This window comes from Schistocerca piceifrons, chromosome 10 (genome assembly GCF_021461385.2).
Source record: "Schistocerca piceifrons isolate TAMUIC-IGC-003096 chromosome 10, iqSchPice1.1, whole genome shotgun sequence".
Classification (NCBI taxonomy): Eukaryota; Metazoa; Arthropoda; class Insecta; order Orthoptera; family Acrididae; genus Schistocerca; species Schistocerca piceifrons.
Genome location: NC_060147.1, coordinates 139,007,987 through 139,035,298, shown reverse-complemented (window position 1 = coordinate 139,035,298; position 27,312 = coordinate 139,007,987). Strand labels below are relative to the sequence as shown.

The window sequence follows — 27,312 nt, the reverse complement described above, 5'->3', positions numbered from 1 at the left end:
ATTTAACGACCGACAGCAGCGGCGTTTTCGTAGAGTTCCCAGTGCTGAAAGACAAGCAACACTGCGTGAAGTAGCTACGGAAATCAATGTGGTACGCTCGACGAACGTATCCGTCAGGACAGTGCGGCCAAATCTGGCACGGGCTACGCCAGCAGACGACCGACGCGAGTGCCTCTGCTAACGGCACGGCGTCGCCTGCAGCGCCTCTCCTGGACTCGTGACCGTACCAGTTGGACCCAGACGACCGGAAACCCGTGGCCTCGATTTCAGTCGGTGAGAGCTGATGGCAGGGTTCGAGTGTGGCGCAGATCCCACCAAGCCATGGGCCGAAGCTGGTTGTCGCTCCACAAAGGTGTGGGCTGTGATTACGCGGGATGAACTGGGTCCTCTGGTCCAACTCAACCGCTAACTGGAATTACTTATTTCCGCCTACTCGGGGACCATTTGCAGCCGTTCGTGGGTTTTGTGTCGCCAGACATATCACTGGTCCACAGTTGTTCGCAATTGGTTTCGCGAACCTTTGGACGATTCAAGTGAAGGATTTGACCATTCACATCACGTGACATTAACTCCATCGAACATAATCGAGAGATAAGTTCGTGCACAAAATACTGCACCGCCAACACTTTCGCAGTCAGGGACAGGTATAGAGGGGACTTGACTCAGTATTTTTGCAGGGGACTTCCAACGACTTGTTGAGTCCATAACCACTTTGAGTTGCTGCGCTACGCAGGGAAAAAGGAGGTATTCCATGACCTTCTGTCACCTCACCGCCAATCATTCTTCCTGCAAAATAGTGAGGCGTTTGGGTAACGGCAGTGAAAGTGGATAGCAATCACACACCATTCTCTCCAAATTAGACTCCAAAGGGTGAATAATATCGAGTTGTGGTGACAGTGGTGTGGCCAGGTGAGATGGGACGACTCATGTTGGCCCTCACAAAACCAGTCCTGGACAATGCGAGCTGTGTGAACAGGAGACTGTCCTCTGGGAACACTGCATCGCCGCTGGGACACAAACATGGACCCCATCAGCCCAACTGGTCACATAATCCTTGACAGTATCTGCGTTTTGTTTAGCCCATGTATGTACTGACACTCTCGTATAATTTTGAAATTTTACGATAAATACGAAGGAAAACGTTTTCCACTGTGAATCAGTTTTGACACAATAAACATTAGCCTTTAATATTTATAGACTTTCGGATTGTGTGATGTTGAGTGACGTAGTGGTTGGCTGCTTGCAGGCCACAGTACCACCTGCTCTGTGACTACTGCGGCCATCGCCACCACCACCCATTTTGGTGGTGGTGGTGCTGCTGCTGCTGCTGCTGCTGCTGCTACTACTACTACTACCACCACCACCCACACACACACTGCTGCCGCTACCACTACCACTAACAGCAGTTGTTTGGCGCCCCCTGTTGCAGGTTCTTCGTGGGCACGGTGCTGCAGTACCAGCTGCACAGGGCGGCGTGCCGCGCGGCCGGCAAGTTCGACCCGGAGAACCCGGCCAGGATACCGCTGCACAAGTGCGACGTCTACCGCAGCCCGGAAGCCGGGGAAGTGCTCAGGTGGGTACTGGGCTCTGCCAGGGGGTACTCCACACTGCACCACTTACCGTCCAACATCAAGGAATTATCCGACTGGGACGGAAATCGGTAGATGCGACGTACGTGTTCAGATGAGCAAATGAGTGCAATATCACAATCATTGGGTGACTTATGCAAGAGATACAGCTTCACAAATTGAGCGGGTCGGCCAGCCTCTGGCTCTTTTGCGAGCAGTTATTTGGCTTTGCAATGACTGACAGTGCAGAGCAGTTCTCTTAGGTTGTTCGCAGATGATGCTGTAATTTACCGTCTAGTAAGGTCATCCGTCTGGGGTGTTGTGTTATACAGTAGTTAATCATGGACAGTTCAACAGAAACCAGAGAGATACTTAGAAACGTTTGTTACATGGATATGGAAAAAAGAATGATTAAGCTGAAGTGGAGTGACAGACTTAAGAACTAAGATTATTGGAAGTACTGTAATTAGAACGAGAAAAAAAATCTTGACTGCGACATATACAGCGAAGAATTGTGTAGGTAAGAGTGGAAGAGATAGGAAGGACGACGTTAGAAGAGTACGAACATCCAGATGACAGATGATGCCCGAAACAGCACACGTTGGAGAGTCCAAAGTTGAAACCTGTCATCAGACAGATACACAGAAGAAGAAGCACCTTGCATAAATGAATCTAATATTCAGACGTGAGGCGTCTTGTTAAAATTCACTTTAATAGTTAAACACTGTTCAAAAACATTCTTTAAGGGCCGTATTTCGCTTGTGCGAAAGCTTGTTGCTAACAGTTTCTTTTCTCGAAAGTGTTGCATCTGACCCCTTTCCTCTGTATTTTACAGCCATATAATTCTCTTTTTTCATTTGTTGTCCATTTTTTAACGGAACGCTAAGTTTTCTGCGTGTGCTGTGCTTTAGTTTCTGTAAACATCTTACCGACTACTTCAGCAACGTCACCATTATTTACAGTGACTTGCTTGAGAACGGCTATTTACTTTTTTTCCTTCCCTGCGCCAAATGTGTGACACGTGGATCTATATGACGTACAGGGAGACGCTAAACACCGCATAATGTTGTTATAAATCTGCTACTGTGTTGTTCCTCTTATTTTACAGCTATTGACTTGGGTTCGTGCGGTAAAAATTACGAATTTTCACAACTTGTGATTAATCACGTACAGTTTTAAGTAGTCTCATCTACTTTGGTAAGTACGTATTTATGTTTTCTTTTTTATTGCTGAAGATGGCCAATAAGTGAGACTGTTACAGTAAATATTTTAAAAACCATACGGTTGCGGCAACTCTCACGATAATATGTGATCTGATATAGTCTCATCTAAATGAAGCAAAGGTACATGTGGTTGTACAGTTTGTTTTTTCGGATATCGTTGCTGTTTTCCTCCTCCTTCACTTTCCGCGTTAATGTCTGTTCACACGGAGCGGTAGATGGTATCGCAACCAGGTATACGACACTAGGCGGAACGTCACTTCGCCCGGTGCCGAAGGGTCAAGAGAAGGTTATGAGACACCGCCCGTGATACAAAGAGTCAGAGTATATTATCTGAACTAAGGAACCTGCAAATTCATGACAGTCGGTCAGTGGGCTGGACAAGGCTCATGGCGGCTTTTCAACACAAATGTCGTACCGTAAACTCCAGAGCAGCGAAAGAAAAAACAGAAAAATGTCATATAAATATTTCAAAAGATTAGTAAATAAATGTCAGACTAAATTTCACTCTCGAAAGTTGGCAATTCACGTGAGGTCAGAGGAAGTTTGAATAATTGATAGAGCGGTTTAACGAAAGTTTGGCGGCTGAAGGAGGAATCAAGAAAACTCGAATTAGATTTGTCCCTTCGTCTTCCTCTCTTCACGTTACAATCCCACCCCAGTAGGAGGCTGCTGTTTCTTACCCCTGGCCCCTACAGTATTTCTTTCCAGGTAGGTAAATGGTATGTGTACCAAGTTTGGTCGAAATGTACCCATGGGCTCATGAGTTGTTCAGCTCCGGCTTTGCCCACATATGCGCGTGGCACATACACAGAAGAGCCAAAGAAACTGGTACACCTGCCTAATGTCGTGTAGGGCTCCCGCGAACACCCAGAAGTGCCGCAACGCGATGTGGCAAGGACTCCATTATTGTCTGAAGCATCCCAGATATGCTCAATAATGTTCGTATTTGGGGAGTTTCGTGGCTAGCGGAATTATACTCACAAGAATGTTCCTGGAGCCACTGTGGAGCAGTTCTGGACGTGTGGGATGTCGCATTGTCCTGCTGGAGTTGCCGTAATCCGTCGGAATGGACACGAACGAGTGCAGGTGATCAGACACGTATCATTGCAACTGCACACGCTCCACACCATTAGAGAGCCTCCACCAGCTTGAACCGTTCCCTGCTGATAGGCAGGTTCCATGGAATCATGAGGTTGTCTCCATATCCATACACGCTCGACACAATTTGAAACGAGACTCATCCATGGAGGCAATATGTTTCCATTGATCAACAGTCCCAGTGTCGGTGTTGACGGGCCCAGATGGGGCGTAAAGCGTTGTGTTGCGCAGTCATCGACGATACACGAGTGTGCCTTCGGCTCCAAAAGCCCATATCGATGATGTTCCGTTGAATGGTTCACAAGCTGACACTTCTTGATGTCCCACCATTGTAATCTGCAGCAACATGGGGAAGAGTTGCACTTCCGTCACGTTGAACGATTCTCTTCAGTCGTCGTCGGTCCCGTTCTTGCAGCATCTTCTTCCGGCCGCAACGATGCCGGAGATTGTATGTTTTACCGCATTCCTCATATTCACGGGACACTCGTCAAATGGTCGTCCACTTCATGCTACCTCGGAGATGCTGTGTCCCATCGCTCGTGCGCCGACTGGAACACTACATTCAAACTCAGTTACATCTTGATAACCTGCCACTGTAGCAGCATTAACCGATCTAACAACTGCGCCAGACACTTGTTGTTTATATAGCCGTTGCCGACAGCAGAGCCGTATTCTGCCTGTCTTTGTATCTCTGTATAGGATTTCGCATGCCTGCACCAGTTTCTTTGGCACTTGCGCGCACACACACACATTTCTCTCGTATCTCTAGGCACATAAAAATTTCCGAATCGTGTAGTGTAGACACCCTTAATGTGGAGTAGCGAACGTCATTTTTTCGTGGTATTGTAATAACGCAAATGACTGTACGGTACGGCGCGCTGCCGCCAGAAGAGCAAGTTGTTCGGCCTACTCACAAGGGGACGCCACGACGTTTGGAACGCGGATTTACTGTGAACTTCGTACACTCGTAGTACTCCATGAGGACAACAAAATGTGTAAGCAGTAACCCGTACCTCTCAAGCGTTACTGAGAAAATCGCAAGGTAATTTCCGTCGTCAAATATATACGAGGGGCGTTCAGAAAGTAAGCTCCGATCGGTCGCGAAATGGAAACGACTATGAAAATCCGATAAAGCTTTGCACAGATGTGTTGGGTAGTGTCTCTAGTATAACCCCAGTTAGCATCACGTCGCTCTTCTCATTTCTGAGCTCGCAGTGAGTGCGTAAAGATGTCTAGAAAATAGTGTCTGCCGCCAAGTACGAGGGCCTGGTGAGAAATTTCGCCTGAAGCTATGCAGCCAACATTACATAACTGTCGTGCTGTTTCGTCTTCACGACAATTCTCAGCCGCATTCTGCAGGGGTAATGAAGATGCTCCTGCATCGTTTTCAAATGGAAATGTTAGATTACCCACAATACAGTCCGCAATTGTCTCCCCCTGAGTTTCATCTCTGGTCACATGAACCGCTGTCTTTGAAGACAACATTTTGACACAGACAACGAGCTGTAGGCCAGCGTGGAGAATTGGCGGAAAGCACTGGCGGCTGCCTTCTATGATGAGGCTATTGAAAAGTTGGTACAACGCTATGACAAAAGTCTAAGTCAGAACGGCGACTACGTAGAGAAGTAGCTGAAAGGTGTAGCTAATTGTTACAAGTAAAACATTTCTGATGTTCACTGTGGTTTCAATTTGGCAATCAATCGGAGCTTACTTTCTGAACAGGCCTCGTACATATATCTGTGCGTGGCCATTTTTACCATGAAGCGGCTGCAGTCAATTGATGCCGGCGCGGTAGCTCAGCGTGTTTGGTCAGAGCGTTAGGTGCCCTTCCTAATAAAAAGAAAAACTCAGAGAAAGGATGAACGAACAAACTGAACGGGTGTCATCGGCCGTCCGCCCTGAACAAATTCAACGAACATTATAGAACAAAATGATTTTTTAAAAAAAGTGGTTGGCGTTCAAACCGCTGGATCGCTGGATCGCTGGATCTAGTTCCGTTGGCAGTTTTTTTTTATTTTCAACACAGTCGTTTTCTTTACTATTTATATTACAATTGATATAATGGGAAAAAATACGTGTAACCGGATGAACTTTTATTAAATTTACAACGTTATTTGAAGTCTAATAATTTTTATTAACAAATAATACAATATTCATAACTATCGACTAGCAAACGTCCAAACGCATAAAGTGATATTGATAATGTATGCTTGTCCTTGTCTTCAAAACGGTTCGTATTTGATCGAAAGAGAACGAGAAATTGCTTCTCTGAAGACGCTATTAATATACACTCGATACTGCATAACCAATTATCAGCGCCGATTTTTAAGGAAATAGTGTGTTATGCATGGTTTGCTTACAAATTATCGTCTGAAAGAGAGATTTTTGAAAATGTTAACGAGGTTTGTTTTTCCACGGCAAACGTTAAAAGACATTGCGTATGCGGAAACACAGCATTTATTCAATGCAACTGGTGCCGTGTAACTTTACGTTTTCCATGTTTTTACGAAATATACTATCCTGCAACTTGTACTGGGAATGTCGAAAGCGACGTTTAATTGTACATCTTTCGAAAGCCATCTTTGCCGTTTAAAACTTGAAGGTAACAAGTCGTTTCGGGGTCCTTCCAGGTATAAGGGATTTCTCAAATCACGAACAAGCGTACATTTTCAGTATCACTTTATGCGTTTGGTCGTTTACTAGTCGACAGTTATGAATATTACATTATTTGTGATAATAAAAAGTAGTAGACTGCCAAATAACATTGTAAATTTAATAAAAGTTCATCCGATTACACGTATTTTCCCCATTATATCAATTGTAATATAAATAGTGAAGAAAACGACTGTGTTGAAAATAAAAGAAAAAACTGACGAACGGGACTCGACCCAGTGATTACGGGGCTTGAACGCTAACCACTCGGCTGCCGCCGCTTCATGGTAAAAATGGACACGCGCAGGTATATACTTGATGACCGAAATTATATTGCGATTTTCTCAATAACGCTTGAGAAGTACGCGCTACTGCTTACACATCTTGTTGTCCTAATGGAGTACTACGAGTGTGCCAAGTTTGAAGTGAATCCGTGTTCCAAGCGTCGTGGCCTCCCCTTGTAAGTGCTGCTGTTCGCTTGGCCGAGCGGTTCTAGGCGCTTCAGTCTGGAACCGCGCGACCGCTACGGTCGCAGGTTCGAATCCTGCCTCGGGCATGGATGTGTGTGATGTCCTTAGGTTGGTTAGGTTTAAGTAGTTATAAGTTCTAGGGGGACTTATGACCTCAGATGTGAAGTCCCATAGTGCTCAGAGCCATTTGGTGTGTGCTGCAGGCGGCTGATGCGTCCGGGCTCGTCGGCGCCGTGGCAGGAGGCGCTGCGTCTGGCCACCAACGAGTCGCAGCTGGACGGCTCGGCCGTCAGGGACTACTTCCGGCCGCTGGAGGACTGGCTCACCCAGGAGAACCAGCGCACCGGGGAGTACGTCGGCTGGCTCTACGGTGGGTACCGCACACTTCCAGGGACGCCTCAAACAGAAGACATGTTATAGGGAAAAACACACACCGGCTGATTTAGCTGCCCCTACCGCTTTCGTTTTATGCAACCCGGAATGTTGACATCCATAAACCACGCGCGAATGTTTAGATTCTCTCGCTCGCTACGCGCATACTATTGATCCTACACAAATAATGAACAGAACCTTTCGGTAGTTAAATTCTAAACATGTATACGTTTTCGTTTGAGGCCACAGATTTTCAGTTATTGAAGGAAACACTTATGAAAGTGTGAGCGTCGGGTTGATCTGGTATTCTCTTATTCTGCGCAATGGATTAATCTGAGATGTACCCTGTACCCTGTGGCTCCTGCAAGATGCAATTTCCACCCCCACACTACTACAGAAGTCACACAAACACTCCTAACGTTGTAAAGAGAAATGCCTGAAAAACTTTCAGCAATAAATATCTTCTGGAGTCGTCCGCTGTAAGGAAATGACACAAAAATTCACAAAATTTCTTACGATACTGGTGGGATACTTGGGTACTGGAGTAGTGCTAGTTAGTGTAAGAATAACATGAAACTAACGAAAATTATTATTTATTTTGCAAAAATTCTGAGAAATCACAATGGCACTTATGAATTGAACAAGTTATATCCTGGTTCTTTTCGGAACGTGAAGTTACCTCTCAGGCTGCGATGACTGCTGTCTGCGCTGCTCGCTGCTGACAAATAAGATAACTCTCGTTCTATCTGCATTCACCTTCGCCAATCAAACTCTCCCTACACCTTAATGAAGTCAAGGACTCCTATTCGCCCCTAGTCTAACTTTTGGCGTGGTACATCGGTCAGACAACCAGTCCTCTGCAATGCCACTCAAAAATTCACTCGCAGGTGATTAACTATAACTCTTTCCGTTCACACTGCACAATAAGTGTGTCGGCCAACACAGTGAACAAAGCTTAATCGCAAGGACTCAATATAGAGTCGCACTTCGATTCGTTCTCGACAGAGGTGCTCTCCCAGTGAAGTACTGAGGAGAGACCTGTTCCTCGCTCCAAGAGCGACAACGGAACGGCGCCTCTCCACTCCAGACGTGAAGGGGTATATCTTTCAGTCTCTTCCATTACTCCTTTAGCTCAAGGCATCAGAAATATCGTCTGCCAATCAGCATTGCTCTTCTAAAACGGGAGAATGACGTTTCGTTTAAGGCGACCAATCCGGAAATGTGTAGTATCAGCATTTGGTGTTTGCTGTCTCCCTGTGAAAATCTCTGAAACTGCGTGCTATGTGTAAAGAACGTGTAGGTTGGATGCCCCCACACAATGTAGCGCAATTTGCTTTTAAGCTGAACACGGGGTCGTTCCCCTTTCACTCGGGCACACGCTGTCTGCTCCACGGGCGACCGAGGTTGACTCGTCCTCTGAAGGGGCCGGCCTCCCGGTGTGTGGTCTGCCTCCCTCGAACTAAAAGCTCCTGTGACCGTCGTGTCTGGAATGTATGTGTGTACGCCAGCCTCGAGTATTTCAATCCAGGTGCACACTTGTTATTTGCATATCATTTACATGAATTCATACAACATTGACTTTATCTTATCGAGTTCGGGTTCGAATGAAGTGTCTTGACGTGCGGAATATAATTGTGAGGGCGGAATATATAAGCAATGAAGGTCAGGAGACCACCACGTCTTACGTAAGTGACCTTCAAACGCATCTCCACTCCCACGCTCGTCCCTCACCAGTCGGGATTTGTAATATTTTGTTGTCCATGGCAGTCACTCCTACCACTGCACAAAAACTTCACACTACATGACGGTTTTTGGTCTCCATTGATCGGGTTGTGGGTCTACCACCGTAGTCGGCTATCTTGTTAACATTATCAGATTAAATGTGTCCGTGAGAGTAATGAAAGAAAAACGACTTTTGTAAACGTTACGCTAAAACTGATTACGCTGACAAATAAATCCAGACTTAACCCTTAAAAGAACAGTAGTTTCGTGATCAGACGATGAGGTCCCATACACCGAGGAGCGTGGGGGACGATGCGGGAGACCTGCACCGCTGTTCTAGGCAAGGTCCTAGTGGAGGTGGTTTGCCATTGCCTTCATCCGACCACAATGGGGATGACGACACAACAACACCCAGTCATCTCGAGGCAGGAAAAATCCCTGACCCCGCCGGGAAACAAACCCGGGACGCCGTGCGCGGGAAGCGAGAACGCTACCGCAAGATTATCGTCAGAAGGCCTCACGAATACAGCGATGTAATTGTTTATTTTGTGCTGTTAAAATTCAGAAAATTGTTAGGCAAATTTACGTAAACGTCAGTTTCACTATTCGTTTAAGTGCTCGATTAAATCTGTGGCGTAATAAGACGAATGAATGAAGAACCAAAAAAAAAGTAGACAATGAACACTATACTAGAAATCCTGACAGATGGGGCTGAATGTGGAAGTACGGATGCATTTTAAGGTCATTGTTGTATGTTTGTCTTGAATGGCTCCAAAATTACGGCGCCTAGCGAAAACGAATCCAAGTACAAAATATCCTGTTAATTTTTACTGAAAGACTAACAGTTTGCATGCAGCGCATGAGAGGACACGAAACTGGCGTGTGGTTTACGAACGCCGACACTGCGGGTTGTATAAAATGACGGTGGTAGGGGCAGCTGAATCAGCATATACTGTATAATTCATAGAATCTGTATGCATTTTTCTGAAACCTTACGTAGTGACCACTTTTCCCAATGTAACGCAGCCGGTTCGGACATACGTATTGTACTCTGGAAGTCGGCAGCAACTCTCTTTCGGCTGATCTACCACTGGCTGGGGGCCTACCTTTCAATTCTAGCACTTTGCTGTTCTCGAATTAAACTATCGACGGTTCCATACATTCTATAAATGTGCCGAGTTGAAGAAAACTGTTTTTCTTGCATTGTCTATAACATGCCAGCGTTGATCTTGCTAAATGTTTGTCCTCTACCCATTGAGGTCGGCTTCTAGACTGACGTGAGGGTGCTTTCTTTCCCTGACAGTTTGTTAAAATGAAGCGGTATTTTGTTCTGTCAATTGGAATGCTAATCTCCATACAACCGTTGTTAAGTCCATAAAATCGCTTTTACATTTCAATAATATAATCCATTAATTCTTCACTGAATCCACTCCATAAACTTCTCATATATTTCTGTCTCCTACTGCATTTCTAGTTTCTCATAGAACTCTTATTTTGATCGTGTTACATGGAACGGCTTCGCCGCCATAGAAAAAGGCATTTATCTTTGTCACCTCAGTCGCGACACGTTACAATGGGTTTTTGCTCTGGTTCCCTGACATCTCCATGCGCTAGTATTTGAAACAGTGCCGTTTTAATATTACGACAAAAAATAACAGAACAGAGACCGTTTCAAATAATATGAATTAATTCGAAATCGTCACAAAGGGAAATACTGACGGATAAAGGTTCCAGAAGTGATTCAGTGAGATACATGGAAGTAACGGACTTCTGTGCGGGTAAGCATCTTGGCCGCCTTTTCCGACCGGACACCGTGTCAGCATTAGTGGTTCACACATGAAACAACGAGCAACCATATTTGTACGACAAAAGACAGTTTTTAAACACTGATATGGTGTAAAATCGTCACTCTGTTTAGAAGTGACATACCTTATACCAGACGACTGAAAGCAGAAAGGTATTTACTGAAATAAAACGGAAAAAACGTCTTCTGCCAAACTCTCTGACAACAGTGATGATGAAACCAAAATTGCAGAAGTATGTGACGATTCCAAACCACATATTAAATATGCAAATAGAGATAAATCGATCCCTTCACAGAAGCTATCCTGCAATCCAGCCAAACAAACGCAAATATTAAGTCCTATTCTTGAGGCAAAAAATACGGAACAGTGAGTAAATTTAAGGCGAATCAGTGGGAACAATATTAAAACTTGTGAAACAACTGACAAAAGACTATGCTGAAATAAAAACTCGATAAAATACAATGTGCTAAACATTGTAGGTTGAGAAAAGACCAATCAAAATCTGCTTATAGAACAGGAATATCCAGCGGAAATAAAGAAAACAAGAAGTTAATGTCTTCAGAACAGGAACAAATTGCACAGAGACTCGGTGAACCCGTGACAAATGACGTAATTTGTGGCTTAGAAAAGCACAAATCGCAATTAGCTTCTACTGCAGCACACAACGGAAAAATACACAACAAACAAACGCTGCCAATAAAAAATCTCAACATTAGGGATGTGAAATTACTGCTCGGATGTGGATTTAGAACTGGCTGGCTTAGAACTAGTAGAAATGAATATGATCACTGTTTCAGTGTACCATTAACCAAATGGAAATTTCGAAAACTTCATCACTAACTTGGAAAGTTGTTCACGTTGCATAACACACATTAAACCAAAAATTGCACTGTGTGGCGATCTTAATGTACATACAGATGAAAATAGTACAAAAGAGAAAGCATTCTTGAATTTAGTAAATAGTTATGGTTTCTTTATAGCAAACAGACTTCCAACTAGAGGTGATGCCTGCCTCGACACCATTATTACAAATTTAGATGCCTGGAGTTACAAAATAAATGTAGTTGATGCAGTGATAGCAGACCACAGTGCATTAGTCATGAAACTACAAACGAAGACTCTGGGTAACCAACAGACAAATACATGGCAATCAAATCGAGTGTTTCGCAGAAGAGCAGTGCCTCACTGTCCAGTATAAACTGGCAGCAAAACCCAATGATGCCTTAAATGTTCTTTTCCAGACACTAAAAACGAAATTTGATGAGATGTTCCCACTGATACCAAAGAAAAGCCACACAGGTAAAGCGCAAGGAAAACAGAAAATAGTAAATGAAAAAACATGGTACACACCTGAGCTAGCCAATCAAAAAAATATTGTCCTAATGGGAATGACTGTGCCAAAGCAGCCACAGACCCAAATAGTAAACAATAGTTACACAGCAGTTACTTAAGAGGCCAAGAGACTACAGAAAAAAGTAGAAGAAGCTAAAAGGAGGGGGATGATAGATTAATGAGAGAAGCTTATAACCTGGACTCAAACAAATGAACATAGGAAGAAGCCTACTTCCTCTTCTAATGCCTGCAGTCTTGATGACTTCAATGATTACTTTATCAAAGTTACAGAAAATACTGTTGCTGAAATCCCAGACTCGGTTACCTGAGGTACCTTAAGCACTATCCTCCCCTTTAGATTCTGATCCTCTGTAGAAAGTATAGGATCTGTCATTTCTCGTCTACCTGACTGCGAGTGGGGTGTCCGTGGCAGATCTAGGCATCCTGTACAGGATGGATGGGGACCAGGGTATTGTACTGAGCCCCTAACCAACAAGTGTGAGGTGCTGTCTTCCACTGAAACAAACTGGGTTGGTGAGACTCTTTCACCAGTTTCGGGGAACTGTGTTTTGTCCGATGTCAGGAGGAGCAACACAAAAGGGTAACAGTCTATATTAATCATCGGCAGTTCAAACGTATGCCGAATGATAGAATTCCGTAGGAAAATGGCAGCAAGGTCCAGGATGGGACACCAGGTGCGTATGCCTGGGGGCCTCATTCAACATGTTGAAGAACAAGGTGCAACCAACTGCAGATTGAGATGGATGTTGCAACAAATGATGCCTGTCGTCTGGGCTCCGAAGTCATTCCTGGATCATTCCTTGACTGCCAGAGATGGTTGAGAAGACTAATCTTGCACATGGACTTTCAACGGAGCTCACAGCAGTTTGCACCCCCCCCCCCCCCCCCCCTCCCAGGGGCTCGCCACTCTTTACTCTTTGGCAGGTTCGTGCTTGGCTACCAGGGCCACAGACGTTGCAGCACTTTTTCCTTTCCGTGCTGCATGTCTATTCTATTGCTATTCTTTTCCCCACGCTTGGGGAACATGTCTGGGGTATTATTGGGAATGTTCTGCATTCTGCTGGTGACGTACGAACAGTCTCAACTTTGTTTTTGGCTCTCTTTTCCTTTCTTCTTTTCCCTTCGGCGTTTGAGGATCCTCTTTTTTCTTCTTCCTCCCTGTGTGCTCCTGAAGGCCAGCCCATGCATCTGACATGTAACACGTGACTGGATAGCACGTAATTCCCAGCCCAGGGTCGACAGGTAGGGTTGGCACATACCCCCTGGTACAGGCCAGGCCCAGGGAGGGATGATTGGTTGAGCTGTAAACTTCCCAGATTTCTGATTGGTTCCTCTGTCTGGTGTTCTAGAGGTGTGAACAATCACCTAAGGTGGGTGCACCCCCTCCCCCCCCCCCCCCCCCCCCCACAGTCGGAAGGAGCGTGCTAATTGTGGGGGATTTCCTCGCGATGAGTCAATCATCCTCCTCATCAAAGTCTGTGAAATGTAAACGTAATGAGGCTACTGATTCGAAGACGCTTCCCACTGCACTGCGGTTCCTTGTGGTCTCACATACTGAAGACAGTCAATCCTTTGCCATGGTCAGTCCGTTTATTATCCAGAAAGGTGTTGATGCAATTACTAGCCCTGTGAAATCCTCTCATTTACGGAATGGGACTTTGCTTTTGGAGACGGCTTCTGATTCTCAAACACAACTGCTTGCTGCCTCGCATCTCCATGGCTACCCTGTTCATGTTGAGGCACATAGAACTTTGAATTCTTCCCAAGGCGTAATGTACACCAGCCTGCTTGACGGTCTCACCAAGGCTGAAATACAATCTTACCTCTCTGATCAGGCTGTCATTGCCATCCATAATGAAAAAGGTCGATTGCTCCTTGGTGCCCACCTGCACTCTTTTACTAACCTTTGATAGGGTGGTGCTACTGTCCACGATCAAAGCAGTCTATGAAATTACTACAGTCTGGCCATATATTCCGAATCCGATGTGCTGTAGCCAGTGATATTGTCTCAACCACACGAACATCTTGTCGACACCCAGCCAAATGCATAACCTGTGGCAGGAATGAGTGCAAAGTGTCGTCGAGTTCTTCGGGATACCGAAAGAGCTAGCTGGATTTCATTCACTAGTCCTTTTAACAGTTGCACACCTTCCTTTGTCATGTAGGCCAACCTCTGATGGCTCTCTGGAGCCAGGATCTAATTTCCAGCCTGACAGTAGCTGCCGATGTCGTCGTGGACCCTATTGCTATCTCCAACATCTTGGGCCAGCATTTTGATGAAGTTTCGAGCTCTTCCTACTATCACCCTGCCTTCATCCATCAGAAACGAGTGGAGGATGCTTGGGCAATACCCTTCTCTTCTCAGAATCGTGTGCTACAATGCCACCTTTACTATGAGGGAGCTAGATCATGCTCTCAGTTCATCCCGATCCTCCGCCCGGGACCAGATGCCATCCACATTCAGATGTTGCAGCACCTCTCTCTTGCGGGCAAGCACTTTCTACTTAACACGTACAACCGCATCTGCGCTGAGAGCACATTTCCTGAACGCCGGCATGAAGCCACCAACATACCCCCACCTAAGCCCGGTAAGGACAAAAACCTTGCTTCCAGCTACTGCCCCATCTCTCTTACCTGCTGCATTTGCAAGCTGATGGAACGTATGATTCATGCTCGAGTCTCGCATGTAGACAAACTATGCCTAAAATTTAAAAGAATACCCAACCACATACTAGATAGACATGTACCCGGTAGAACAGTTCATAATGGGAGGGAACCTCCATGGTACACAGTCACTGTAAAAAAAATTACTACATAATATGAGGGGGTACAAAAAAAACGGAATTATTTTTAAAAGCTATATGTTTTCAAATTGTTTAGAAAACAACCTTATTCCCTTCAAAATACTCTCCATTACAAGTAATACTTCAACCAATTGGTGCTTCCACTGTACGAAATTGTTTTTTTTTTTTTTTTGTATTCATCTTTGGAAATGGGCGACATCTCCTCCCACGTTTTTTTTTTTTTTTTTTTTTTTTTTTTTTTTTTTTTGGGGGGGGGGGGGGCGGGGACTTGTTCAATGTTGTCCTTTCCTGCCCATTTTCATGTGTGGAAATAAGAAAAAGTCGCATGGAGCCAGGTCAGGTGAGTAAGTTGCTTGGGACAGTGGTGCCATTTTCATCCTAAATGTATGTAACAGGAATGGCTATGCGTTGTCATGCTGGAAGACTCCCATCTCCCGTCTGCCACAAATCGAGTCTCTTTTTGACGAACACTGTTGTGCAACCTTCTTAAAATGATCCGTAAGCAGAAGCTCTCGAATTTTTTCAGTATTTTCGTTGATTCAGACAGTTGATGGACGTCCAGAATGACTTGAGGTTTAATAATAATAGTTTTATTCAACATCGAATGGTACACTTCACATGTACAAAGAAACAGTAATGATTTAAGTTATTTGTACAATAGACGAGACAAAAGGGTGCTTTAAAAAAAAAAATACTTAAGCTGATGTTTCAGTTTAATTGTACGAAGAGCCATGACTGCGCTAGGCAGTGCTTTAGCTAATTTTATACCTTTGTACTGAGGCCCCTTTTCGTAAAGTGCTGTTCTGTGGCTGCCAATGTAAATCCTTTCTTTATTTCTAGTATTGTACTGGTGGAAATCTGAATAATTGTTTGGGTGCAGTCTTTTCACAAGCAATATGGCTTTTAGAATGTGTGTGTTTGTAACAGTTAACACCTCTGTTTTTGGAAACAAGTTGCGACAAGATTCCCTCCACAGATTATTCGTACATCCCTTTTTTGAAGAATGAGTAGCTTATCTAGATTAGCTTTGGTTGTTGCCCCCCCAAATTTCACTAGTGTAGTTAAAGTGAAAACAGCATGGTAAGCAGTCTCTAGGACTACAGTGTCTCTACAGAACTTGCTAATAGTACTGATTGCAAATATATTTTTTGACAACTTAGTTGCTAGGGAACCAATATGTGTGTCCCATTTCAGGTTGCTTTGGATTGTTAAGCCAAGGAATTTTACACTAGACTCTTCTTGACCAATCCATTGAAATGTATAATTTAATTTCATTATTCAAAAAACTTATGTTAAACTCAAACATGTTTTACTGGTGCCTACATTTAAGTGGCTTTCATTAAAAAACTGAACAATTTCTTTGGTAACATTATTACACTCAGCCTCTAGTTCATTACATGATTCCTTTATACACACAATGGATATGTCATCAGCATACAGAACAATTTTGGAATTTATAGTACAGTATTTAACATCATTTACATAGATCAAGAACAGAAGGGGGTCCAACAGCGAGCCCTGGGGCACGCCATATTTTATGCAAGTGATCTCTGATTTGTAGACACCACTTTCTGTTTTAAGTAGAACAAACTGTTTTATATTGTTCATGTAACACTTTATTTGGTTATAAGCAGCGCCTCTAATGCCCATGTTCCATAGCTTGTCTAATAGGATGTCAACATTCACACAAAGGCTTTATACAGGTCTAGTTATACACCTGCCACATGTTCCTTGCTTTCAATACCCCCTAACACCTCTTCAATTAGTTGAGCAGCTGCAGTGCTAGTTGATTTACCCTTTAGGAATCCATTTTGATTTTCAAACACCGGGTTGTGTTTGTTAAGAAAGTTTATAATCCTGTTATATACAACTTTCCCAACTATTTTGGAAAAGACAGGAAGGATTGAGACTGGTGTGTAGTTTTCTATTCTGTTGTTGTCACCTTTCTTAAAAATGGGTGTTGCCTGTGCTATTTTTAGTCTGTCTGGAAAGGTGCTTGATTATATTGTTGACTGGTACAGAGACATTTTGGCTACAGGCTTTTAAAACATTAATATTTAGGCCATCATGCCTAGCTGAATTGGGTTTTAGAGAGCTAATGATGCCCATTATTTCTGCACAGCTTGTGGGGGCTAGATATATACTATGGTCACATGTATTACCTCGAAAACTGTAGTGCATGTTTTTATGTTTGTCATTTATGGCTTCCCCTACAGAAGAAAAATATTTACAATTTCTAGTTGCTCTTTTATGAGCATGCCATTGTGGTTAATAGTAAAGTCCATACAGGATTTGTCATTGCGGGTTCTAAAACTGTTTATGACTGCCCAGATGCCAGCAGTTATGTTGTGAGAGTTTTGAAGCTTATTTGCAACATAGTTGCTCCTGCTCTGTGTGAGTAAGTCCTTATAGTGTGCTTGATATATTTTGAAGGCTTCCTTTAGCTGAGGAATCTCATCATTATTCAGCATTGCACTGTGGAGAAGTTTTAATTTTCCCCAAATATTTTTGTGATTACAACTGGGCATGTGGTATGAAAGCAGTAATAGAAGTCAGCAGCAAAGCTATTATTTTCAAACCATTTTATTTGTGGTAGCATGCAGTTTAGTCTATTTATGTTGTCATTATACATTATTCTTTTAGTTACAAACTGTTGCTTTGTGGTGACAGTGGGGGCCTCATGGAGCTCCAATTTAAGCTGTACTGCATGGTGATCTGAGATGGCTAGTTTTAAAACTGATGCACTGTGGGATAGGTGGGTCACATTTGTTATTATGTTGTCAAGAGATGTGTTACTATTGCCAATTTGTCTAGTGGGTTCCTGTATGAGTGGGGTCAGGTTCAATTCATCACACAGGGGATGTAAATTTGGCCCAGAACATGTTGTGTCTCTATACACAAGCAAGTCAGAAAGATTTACAAAAAAAGCTATCTGTATTAGCTGCAGGTGGCCTGTAAACACCGATAACATATTATCTCTGCCCCATTTCAGGTTTATTGCAGCAGATTCTGAGACTCCTTCCACGCAGAGTCACTCACATCAATAACATTAAAATTACTTTCATTTACAGTGAAAATTGCTACACCTCCCCCAGTCTTGTCTTTTCTACTGAAGGCTGTGCAGAATTTCGTACACAGTGATTGACTAATGCTAATCAGAGCTTCATTGTACCAATGTTCAGTTACAACTAATATATCGGGTTTGTCAATCCGTGAAATTACATCTAGATCATTACACTTATTTCTAAGACTACCAAGATTCTGGTGTATGATTTTAAGGCTGAGTTTTACCTGCTGGACCTCAGAGGATAATTTTGTACTAGTAATCAGGCCAGCAGGCTTTACAAGTTTCCCTGGCTTGCCAGCAGTGGCTGGTGTTGTGGCAGATTTTGTTGAGGTGGGTTGTACCACCCCATGGCACTGGACTTATTTTCATCACTTTGTGAACAATGTCGCCTGACTTCCGCAATAATTTTGCTACTAACAATTTTTTTGCCTCTTTTGTTCATGTGCAGACCATGAGTTGTGTGCAGCTCCCTTTCCAGATCTACAAGTGACACATTCTGAAATATACTACATAGAGCTTTAATCCTATCACTTGTTTTATGAACTTCCCGTCCACAATAGACTATTTCATAAGATCATGCAACAGTGGAATGTTGACAACAATTGTTTTAGTGTAATTTAACTTACCCAGTACCATTTTCATATGTCTTGCATATTTACGCTATTTCACGTCCATGGCTGTCTCCATATAATAGAATCCGGCCGTGCTTGTGTTTCTGAGTGTCGTCGTTTCTTCTGTTTTTCTCTAGGGATGATTTCTTGCATGTACTTTCACAGATTCCATTTCCTTGGACGGTTTGCTTACGTTCAGTTTCACATTTTGCACACGAGTTTGGGACTTGGTGTTTTCTGAACTTATGACTGACAGGTTTTTTTTTCTGCTTGAAGGATTACTTCTAGTTTGCATGGACTGAACTTGTTCTACTATTTCGTCGAGAATTCGAAACCTGTTTTGGGTAATGACAGGAGGAAAGCTTTCCTTGGCTTCTAGTTTAGGCCTATCAATTGTTCATCAGGCGCTGTTGTACGTACACACACACACACACACACACACACACACACACACACACACACACACACACACACACACACACCTTATTTAAGAGAGTAACTTCTGCCTTTAGGCTCTGGATTTCACTTACCATATCGCCGACTAGTACAGATAATTCACACCTAGTCACAAATTTTTACTTTATGATAGTTAACTTAAGTTCTTAACGCAGCACTGACTACAGTTCCAGCATGTTGTTATTCCCTTCTTCCACAGATAAGTCCACTGTTGCATATCGAAAATGATACGAGTTATTACATTCCTTGCCCGTGATTCCGGTTTTCATCACTCTACGTGTTACAATTTGTAAATCGAGTAAACTGGTTGCTTACCACCAAAAGTCGTTTCTGAACGGGGCTTGGGAAATATACATACCACAATTTCTTTTGTGGTCCTTGGGAAGCATGCTTACCACAAACGTCGAGGTACCACAATGCTTCTGGGAATACGTCTTACAGCCGGCCGAAGTGGCCGTGCGGTTAAAGGCGCTGCAGTCTGGAACCGCAAGACCGCTACGGTCGCAGGTTCGAATCCTGCCTCGGGCATGGATGTTTGTGATGTCCTTAGGTTGGTTAGGTTTAAGTAGTTCTAAGTTCTAGGGGACTAATGACCTCAGCAGTTGAGTCCCATAGTGCTCAGAGCCATTTGAGCCAATACGTCTTACCACCACTGTATTTGCCTGACATCTTGTGGTAGTACACTGTACCAGGTGTATGAAAACAGCTACAACAATCAGTTTGTGTGTATCGCGGGATCATTACTGTCGTCAGAAGAGTTTGCTTCGCTTTTGAAGTATATATCTGTGTCACTATTATCAGCTCATAGCTTTACTGTTTTCACACTGTGGTAAGAAAATTTTAATATTGGTGGCAAATGTAATTGGAACATCATATTATCACTTATTGTTCGCCTCACAATCTTTCTTTGCTTTTCGTAGCAAAAATGTCAAAGAAGCACACCTATACTAAGAAATACACACCAGAAGAAGCATTGGAGTTGCTATTTTCACTACCTACCGATCCTGAGGATTCTGAAATAGAATGTGATGAAGCATGAGAAGATGAATTTGTTTCAGACGTTGATCCCTGTTTCGTTCCACAACCTAATATCAATAACAGTGCAAACAATTCTTGCTCCGTGGACATCGATATTTCTAGTGACAGTACCGTAAGTGCAGAAGAGGAACGGTCCAATGACACTGCTGTTCTCTACTTTCTTTGCGTTGATACAAAAGGAGAACCAGTTGTCAACCACCCATTGACAAAACACAGCACAGACTACTTCCTTCCTTCCTTTCTTTATTTACCAATGAGATGCTGGAGTATGTGGTTCAGCAGACAAGTCTGTATGCAGAGCAACAGAAACAAAAACGGCCATCTGGTCAGACTGTGAGTGAGCCAACAAATAATTGGACAATTTTAACTGTAGAGGTGTTACAGGCCTGGACTGGAATGAATATCTTGATGAGTGTGCTTGTGTTGCCAAATGTAGTGCACTACTGGAGTTCAGAACCTGCCTTAGGTCAGCCTTACATATCGAAACCTATGACATGCAAACGTTTCAAAAAGATATGTGAATAATTTCACATAAATGAGACCAGGCTGAATCCTCCAAGAGGGCATGCAAACCACAATAAACTTCACAAGGTTAGACCTCTTATAACCTTTCTGAACAACACAATTCGTAGTACAATGCTAGTAAGGTATTGGCGGTGGGTGAAAGCATGATACCTTTCAAGGGACGGTCTTCGCTCAAGCAGTATAACGAGGATATGTCATAAAATTTGATATTTACACAGGAAAATTAAATGACGGATGTACAGAAAATTCTCTGGGAGAGCGTGTAGTCATTAGCCTCATACAGTCCCATAATGGGAGGTGTAGATCACTTTGATAATGTTATGCAATAGGTCGACGTTCTCGTAAGTGGTGGCATCGTATTCAATACTTCCTATTAGACATGGCAGTTGTAAATGCCTTTATATTATACAAAACTAATAAAGTACAAGAGGGATATGATGATCAATTGAACTTTCAACTACGACTTGCAAAACAATTGATAGATGGCTTTACATCCCGCAAAAACAAAAAAAAAAGGATGTCCGGCAACCATTCTAACCAAGAAGAACCCCGTACCAGATCATGTTCGACTGGCAAAAGTAGGCGATCATATGCCTGTTTTAGAAACAACCTACAGACGGTGCCGAAAGTGTTCAACAAAAGCTCGTGACGAGAGAACAAAATAGATATGCTGCTCCTGGAACGTACCATGCTTCCGTCAGTTTCAGGGAAAATAAAAAGAAAATGTAACAATCATTTGCACATTTTGCTGAAAAAGAATAATTACTTGTAAATGTTTTTGAAATAAAGTAAAATAAAAAGAAATCACCGTCGTCTTAAAAATTTTTTACATGTAATGCCAACATGTTACAGCTTATAAAATGGAAATGGGATATCTTCTTCCAACCAAAGTGTAAAGCTCACAAGAGGGAAATCGGTTTACCACCGAAAATGTAAGGTTTAAAAAAGTGCTGTGGTGCTATATTCACCACCATAATTTTTAGACCTAGATCACAAAAATAAAATATAATAAATCGATCACAATTCTAATTCGCTGAGTCGCCACAAAAAATGTGTCCGTTAGAGGGTTAAAACAGTTTCAGCAGCATTCTTACCGAGTAAAAAACAAAATTTTACAGCTATGCGTTGTTCACTTAAACTTTTCATCATAAAAGCGAAACAAGCCCAAAACAGCGAAAACTCAGGCCAACAACACAAGTGGCACTTACTGGCAATGAATTGTGCTGTACACACCTAGCAGCACAGATGCGTACTACACACGTTCTCCTCACAGCAATGGGCTGGTACGGACACACTGCCCTGCACCTCATGGTGGTTTGCAGAGTATAGATGTAGATGCTGGGTATTCTGAGTTGTTCTGCTGTTCATAAGTGTGTCCCAGCTCCCATTCTGTGATAAATGTAGTGCCACACGTATGTAGAATAGACTTGCTTGACATCATAATAGACAAATCATTTACATAAATCATGAAGAAGAAGGGTTCAGGCACGGATCCTTGTGAGACACATGTTAACCCCAGTGTGTGCGTGTGTGAGAGATTTGATTTTGATAAAAAGTACAGTTTGTTTTATCTTACTCAGGTCTCCAAGTGTAGAAAGTTTGGATTTGAATGCAGATAATGTGAAAGAAATATTTTGTCATTATTTTGATGGTTAGATTCAGGCCCAGCTTACAATGTTGAGAATCACCAAGAAAGCTGTTGGCAGATAGATGCTTATGGACTTGCATGCAGTGCTCTGCTTCTTTGAATGGTATTGCAGAAATTTGTTGACATGACTTATCTCCTTTTTTTGTGGTGGTGGTGTGATCACTGTTATTTTTGAAGATGCTGGGAAACAACAGATATTAAATATCTAATTTACAAGTAAACAGGTATGCTATTCTCTGAATTACAAAATCAGATGAGTCAAATGTCTTCTGCTTAATTTTGTAATTAATTCCATGATATAACTTAACTGAACCTCTTTCCAACTGGGTTTTGAATATCAGCCTTATGCAAACACAAGTAATTTGTTTTTATATTCACACCTATGAGTTATTTTTATTTCTCAATATTACATCGCTGACTGAACTATATTATTATACATCAGTCAGCAATCTAATTTTAAGAAGTAAAAAATTTGACTGCCCAACCGATGACAGATAGGTGTCGAAACATGTCTGGGTAAATATAAAAATAAACTAATTGTGTTTGCATAAAGCTGATTTTCAAAATTACTCAGTTTTTAAATTGCAAAAAACAGAAGAACAAAAAGAGGAGCTTTGAAGCTCCTTAGTAAAACGAGAACCTCTTTCCAATCATATGACAAGAAATTTCTTCATAACATTGTAGGAATGATATAGCATCCTATTTATATTTATTATGAGACTCAGTTGGTGTAAAGGAACCTAGCTCATAAAATAGCATTGAATTTATCTGATCTAATATTGACATTACACTTGTCATTTTTCTAATTCTTTATCCCCCCGTTCAACATTCTTGGCAGCTTTACACATGTTATGGGCCTTATATTACTATAATTGTCATTAGCCTTGCACTTTGCCACCCTGATTTCTAATCTGTATTTACGTTTTAACTTAAAAATTATGATGAGACAAATAATAGACATACAGCAAGAAATTGGGAATCAAAATAAATTAAAATTACAAGATCCTCATTAACCATTCCTGTAAATTACATGATTATCCACATCGAAGTATTTAATGTTTTTTTTTTTTTTTTGTTTTATGGCACATTTCACAATGACATTAGAAATGTAATTTGTTGTGCATAAAACAAATTTTAGAGAAATCTATGACTTGTTATATAACATTATATATAAAAAACATTATTAACATGTAGTCAATAACAACACACTGATGATATAGACCAAGTGTCTGATTACTTTATGCAACTGTATTGGACACACAAAGAAAGTAAAAATTTATGTTTTTTCCCCATGTTGTAATTGTTGTTATGTAGTATTCTGCCTAGTGGCAGGTCTGTGTGTTTGTATGGAGAATTTCTGATGCCAATGTTCTGTCTTCAGCTTCTTTCAGTCTGCTGTATCTCTTTCGATCTTTCGTGTCATACAAAAGTTGAATTCTTCTTCCTCCTCATCCTACTGTTACTTGAAGTTTTCCTTCAGTAACTTAATGTGCGAGCCGTGTGTGTGTGTGTCCGATCCAGTCTGCCTTCCGCTGAAGAGTTGTGTTCAGAATATCTCTCTTCCTTCCTCAGTATGTCATTGTTTGTCACCCAATAGATACACTTTATCTTCTCCAAAACTTTCAACAGTTCTCCCCTCCCCTCCCCTCCGTTGACGACCTTGCTCCGTATAGTGCAATGCTCCAGATGTAGCACTTGACTAGTTTCTTCCTTAATTCCAAGCTTCACTTGCTGGTGAGCAGATTCCTCTTTTTGTTGAATGCAGTCCATAAACAAACAAAAACTACTACTTTAACAGCCAAAATTCTGTCTGACAATATCCTCACCATGGCAATGTTGTCTCTGGGTCCTTTTCTCTTCCTAAATTCAAACTGGTCCTCTCATATTAGTAATTCAATTTTGTGTTCCAACCATCTTGTGCAACAGGTGCATTTATTGCCTTTAGGATTGAGAGGTCCTAGACTCCAGCTTTTGATAATTTTTTTTTCTCCTTTCTTCTTCCAGATGGTGATTACTGCAAGCAGAGTATCGAGACAGCCAACTTGCAGGTTTCTGGTGGCTACTACAATGCAGCAATGGTTTGCAGCCCTACTGTAGCTGTGCTGCTCATCCCTCTCTCGGTTACACTGTTTCTAGTTGCAAGTCGTGTCTAGTCAGAGTGGCTAAATGTATGAATCTCACTGTCATTACCCATGGTAGAGATAAGAGTTGTATATAAACAGTATAAGGCATGTCATTCCAAATAAAATTCAATTTTGTTCATGAATTCACGTGTTTTGATTAAAGAAACCCAACCTCAATTTTCACTACAAAGAACCAGAATTTGTCTTGCACAAGTTCCTTGTGTACATGACTGTACCACTAATCATTGATATACACAGAATACTCAGTGACTGTTTACACACTGCTTCCCACTGGATTCAAGGCACAAAATTAGGTTTGGTGTATGTGGTTTGTTGTTTTTTTCTTTTTTTTGGGGGGGGGGATATATTAAAAAAACTCTTCCTTTTTATATCCCCCCCCCCCCCCCCCCCCTCCTGTAGTGCTACGACGATGTCAAACCTTCTTTAAATTATGAAAATAAGTATTCATGATAATTAAAAAATTTAATATTTTCGTTTTTGTGTATCAAAGACTTTCTAGTGCACACAATAAATTAGCACTGTTTGTACTACGAAACTATATATGATTGTTTAGGGTTAAGCATGTAATAATTCAATGTAAGACTTTGTTGAGTCTGAATTTTGTTCTCGTACTGGTCGGTAGAGAAGGAAAAGTTCCTTACTTGATGTGATGGTATAAAGGCTGTAGAAAGGAGAGAGAGAAGGTAAATACAAGTTATTCAAAACAAATATCTCTAAAGTGTAACATCTTGTGATTTCCTATAACTAAAAATTCAGTGGCTGTCCAATCAATGAGAGAGAGAGAGAGAGAGAGAGAGAGAGAGAGAGAGAGAGGGGGGGGGGGGGGTAATATCCAACTGTTTCCCTCCCACCCACCACGCCTTCCACCCCCTCCCTCCCCTCCACCCTCCCTCCCACCCCACCCAACCCCACCCCTTCCCTCCCTCCCACCCACCCAACCCCACCCCTTCCCTCCCTCCCACCCACCCAACCCCACCCCTTCCCTCCCTCCCTCCCACCCAACCCCACCCCTTCCCTCCCTCCCTCCCACCCACCCAACCCCACCCCTTCCCTCCCTCCCTCCCACCCACCCAACCCCACCCCTTCCCTCCCTCCCTCCCACCCACCCAACCCCACCCCTTCCCTCCCTCCCACCCACCCAACCCCACCCCTTCCCTCCCTCACTCCCACCCACCCAACCCCACCCCTTCCCTCCCTTCCCTCCCACCCAACCCTTTCCCTCCCTTCCCTCCCACCCAACCCTTTCCCTCCCTTCCCTCCCACCCAACCCTTTCCCTCCCTTCCCTCCCACCCAACCCTTTCCCTCCCTTCCCTCCCACCCAACCCTTTCCCTCCCTTCCCTCCCACCCAACCCTTTCCCTCCCTTCCCTCCCACCCAACCCTTTCCCTCCCTTCCCTCCCACCCAACCCTTTCCCTCCCTTCCCTCCCACCCAACCCTTTCCCTTCCTGCCTTCCCTCCCCACCTGAAAGGTTCAAAGATAACTTGAGTTTAATTTCTAACACGTACCCGAATCATACGATAATAGTTGGTGGTGACTTTACTGTACCCTGCACATGTTGGCCAAAATACATGTTTAATTCCAGAGGCATGCATAAATCATCATCCGAAATTGTCCTAAATGCATTCTGTGAAAATTTTTTCTAGCAGTTCGTTCATGAGCCCACACGAACAGTAAACAGTTGTGAAAACACACTCTTAACAACAAATAATCCTGACTTAATAATGAGTATCAAAACAGATACAGGGATTAGTGAAGAAAGGGTTGTCATTGCGTGATTGAACAGGGTAACCCCCCAATCTTCCAAATATAAATGAAAAATAATCATGTTAAAAAAACTGATAAAAATTCACTTGAAGCCTTCCTGAGATACAACCTCCACTACTTCCAAATTAACTATGTATGTGTAGGCCAAATGTAGCTTGAATTAAAAATAACAGTATCAGCAGCAATTGAGAGATTGATAACAAATAAATCAAAAAACGATGGAGCTTGTCCGTGGTACACATAACGGGTCCGAACAATGTTGCAGAAACAACAACAGAAGAGGTGCCAAATTTGAACTGACACAAAATCTCCAAGACGGGTGATCTTTTACATAAGCTCAAAATTTAATGCAGACTTCAATTCGAGATGCTTATAATAGTTTCCAAAATGAAACTGTTTCGAAACCTGGCAGAAAATCCAGAGATATTCTGGTCATATGTGAAGTATGCTAGCAGCAAGACACAATCAATGCCTTCTCTGCATGGTAGCAACGGAGAGACTATCAATGACAGTGCTGCCAAAGCAGAGTTACTAAACACAGCCTTCCAAAATTCCTCCTCCAAAGACAAAGTAAATATTCCCAAATTTGAATAAAGAACAGCTGCCTACATGGTAATGTAGAAGTAGATATCCTTGGAGTAGTGAAGCAACTTAAATCACAACAAAAGTACGTCTTCTGGTCCAAACTGTATACCAATTAAGTTCCTTTCAGATTATGCTGATGGATTAGCTCCATACTTAACAATAATATACAACTGTTCACTCAATGATAGATCCATACCCAAAGACTAGAAAGCTCCAAAGGTCACACCAAGATTCAAGAAAGGCAGTAGAAGTAATCCACTAAATTACAGGCCCACCTTGAAGAGAACGGTCTATTGAACACAGTCAACACAGATTTATAATACATTGCTCTTGTAAAACACAACTAGCTATTTACTCGCTTGAAGACAAGGGATTTCAAATTGATTCCATTTCTAGATTTTCAA

The 27,312-nt window shown here is 42.6% G+C and overlaps 1 protein-coding gene across 1 annotated transcript in view; it reads left to right on the top strand.

Moving 5' to 3' along the window:
• The window catches only part of LOC124718778 (angiotensin-converting enzyme-like), a 480,801-nt gene extending 456,123 nt beyond the window's left edge, over positions 1–24,678 (top strand). The window contains exons 3-5 of the mRNA XM_047244389.1: positions 1,430–1,573; positions 7,215–7,381; positions 24,417–24,678. Of these exons, the coding sequence (XP_047100345.1) occupies positions 1,430–1,573; positions 7,215–7,381; positions 24,417–24,565 (460 nt within the window). The 3' untranslated portion in view covers positions 24,566–24,678. The remainder of the gene's footprint in view (positions 1–1,429; positions 1,574–7,214; positions 7,382–24,416) is intronic.
• The last annotated feature ends 2,634 nt before the right edge of the window (positions 24,679–27,312 follow it).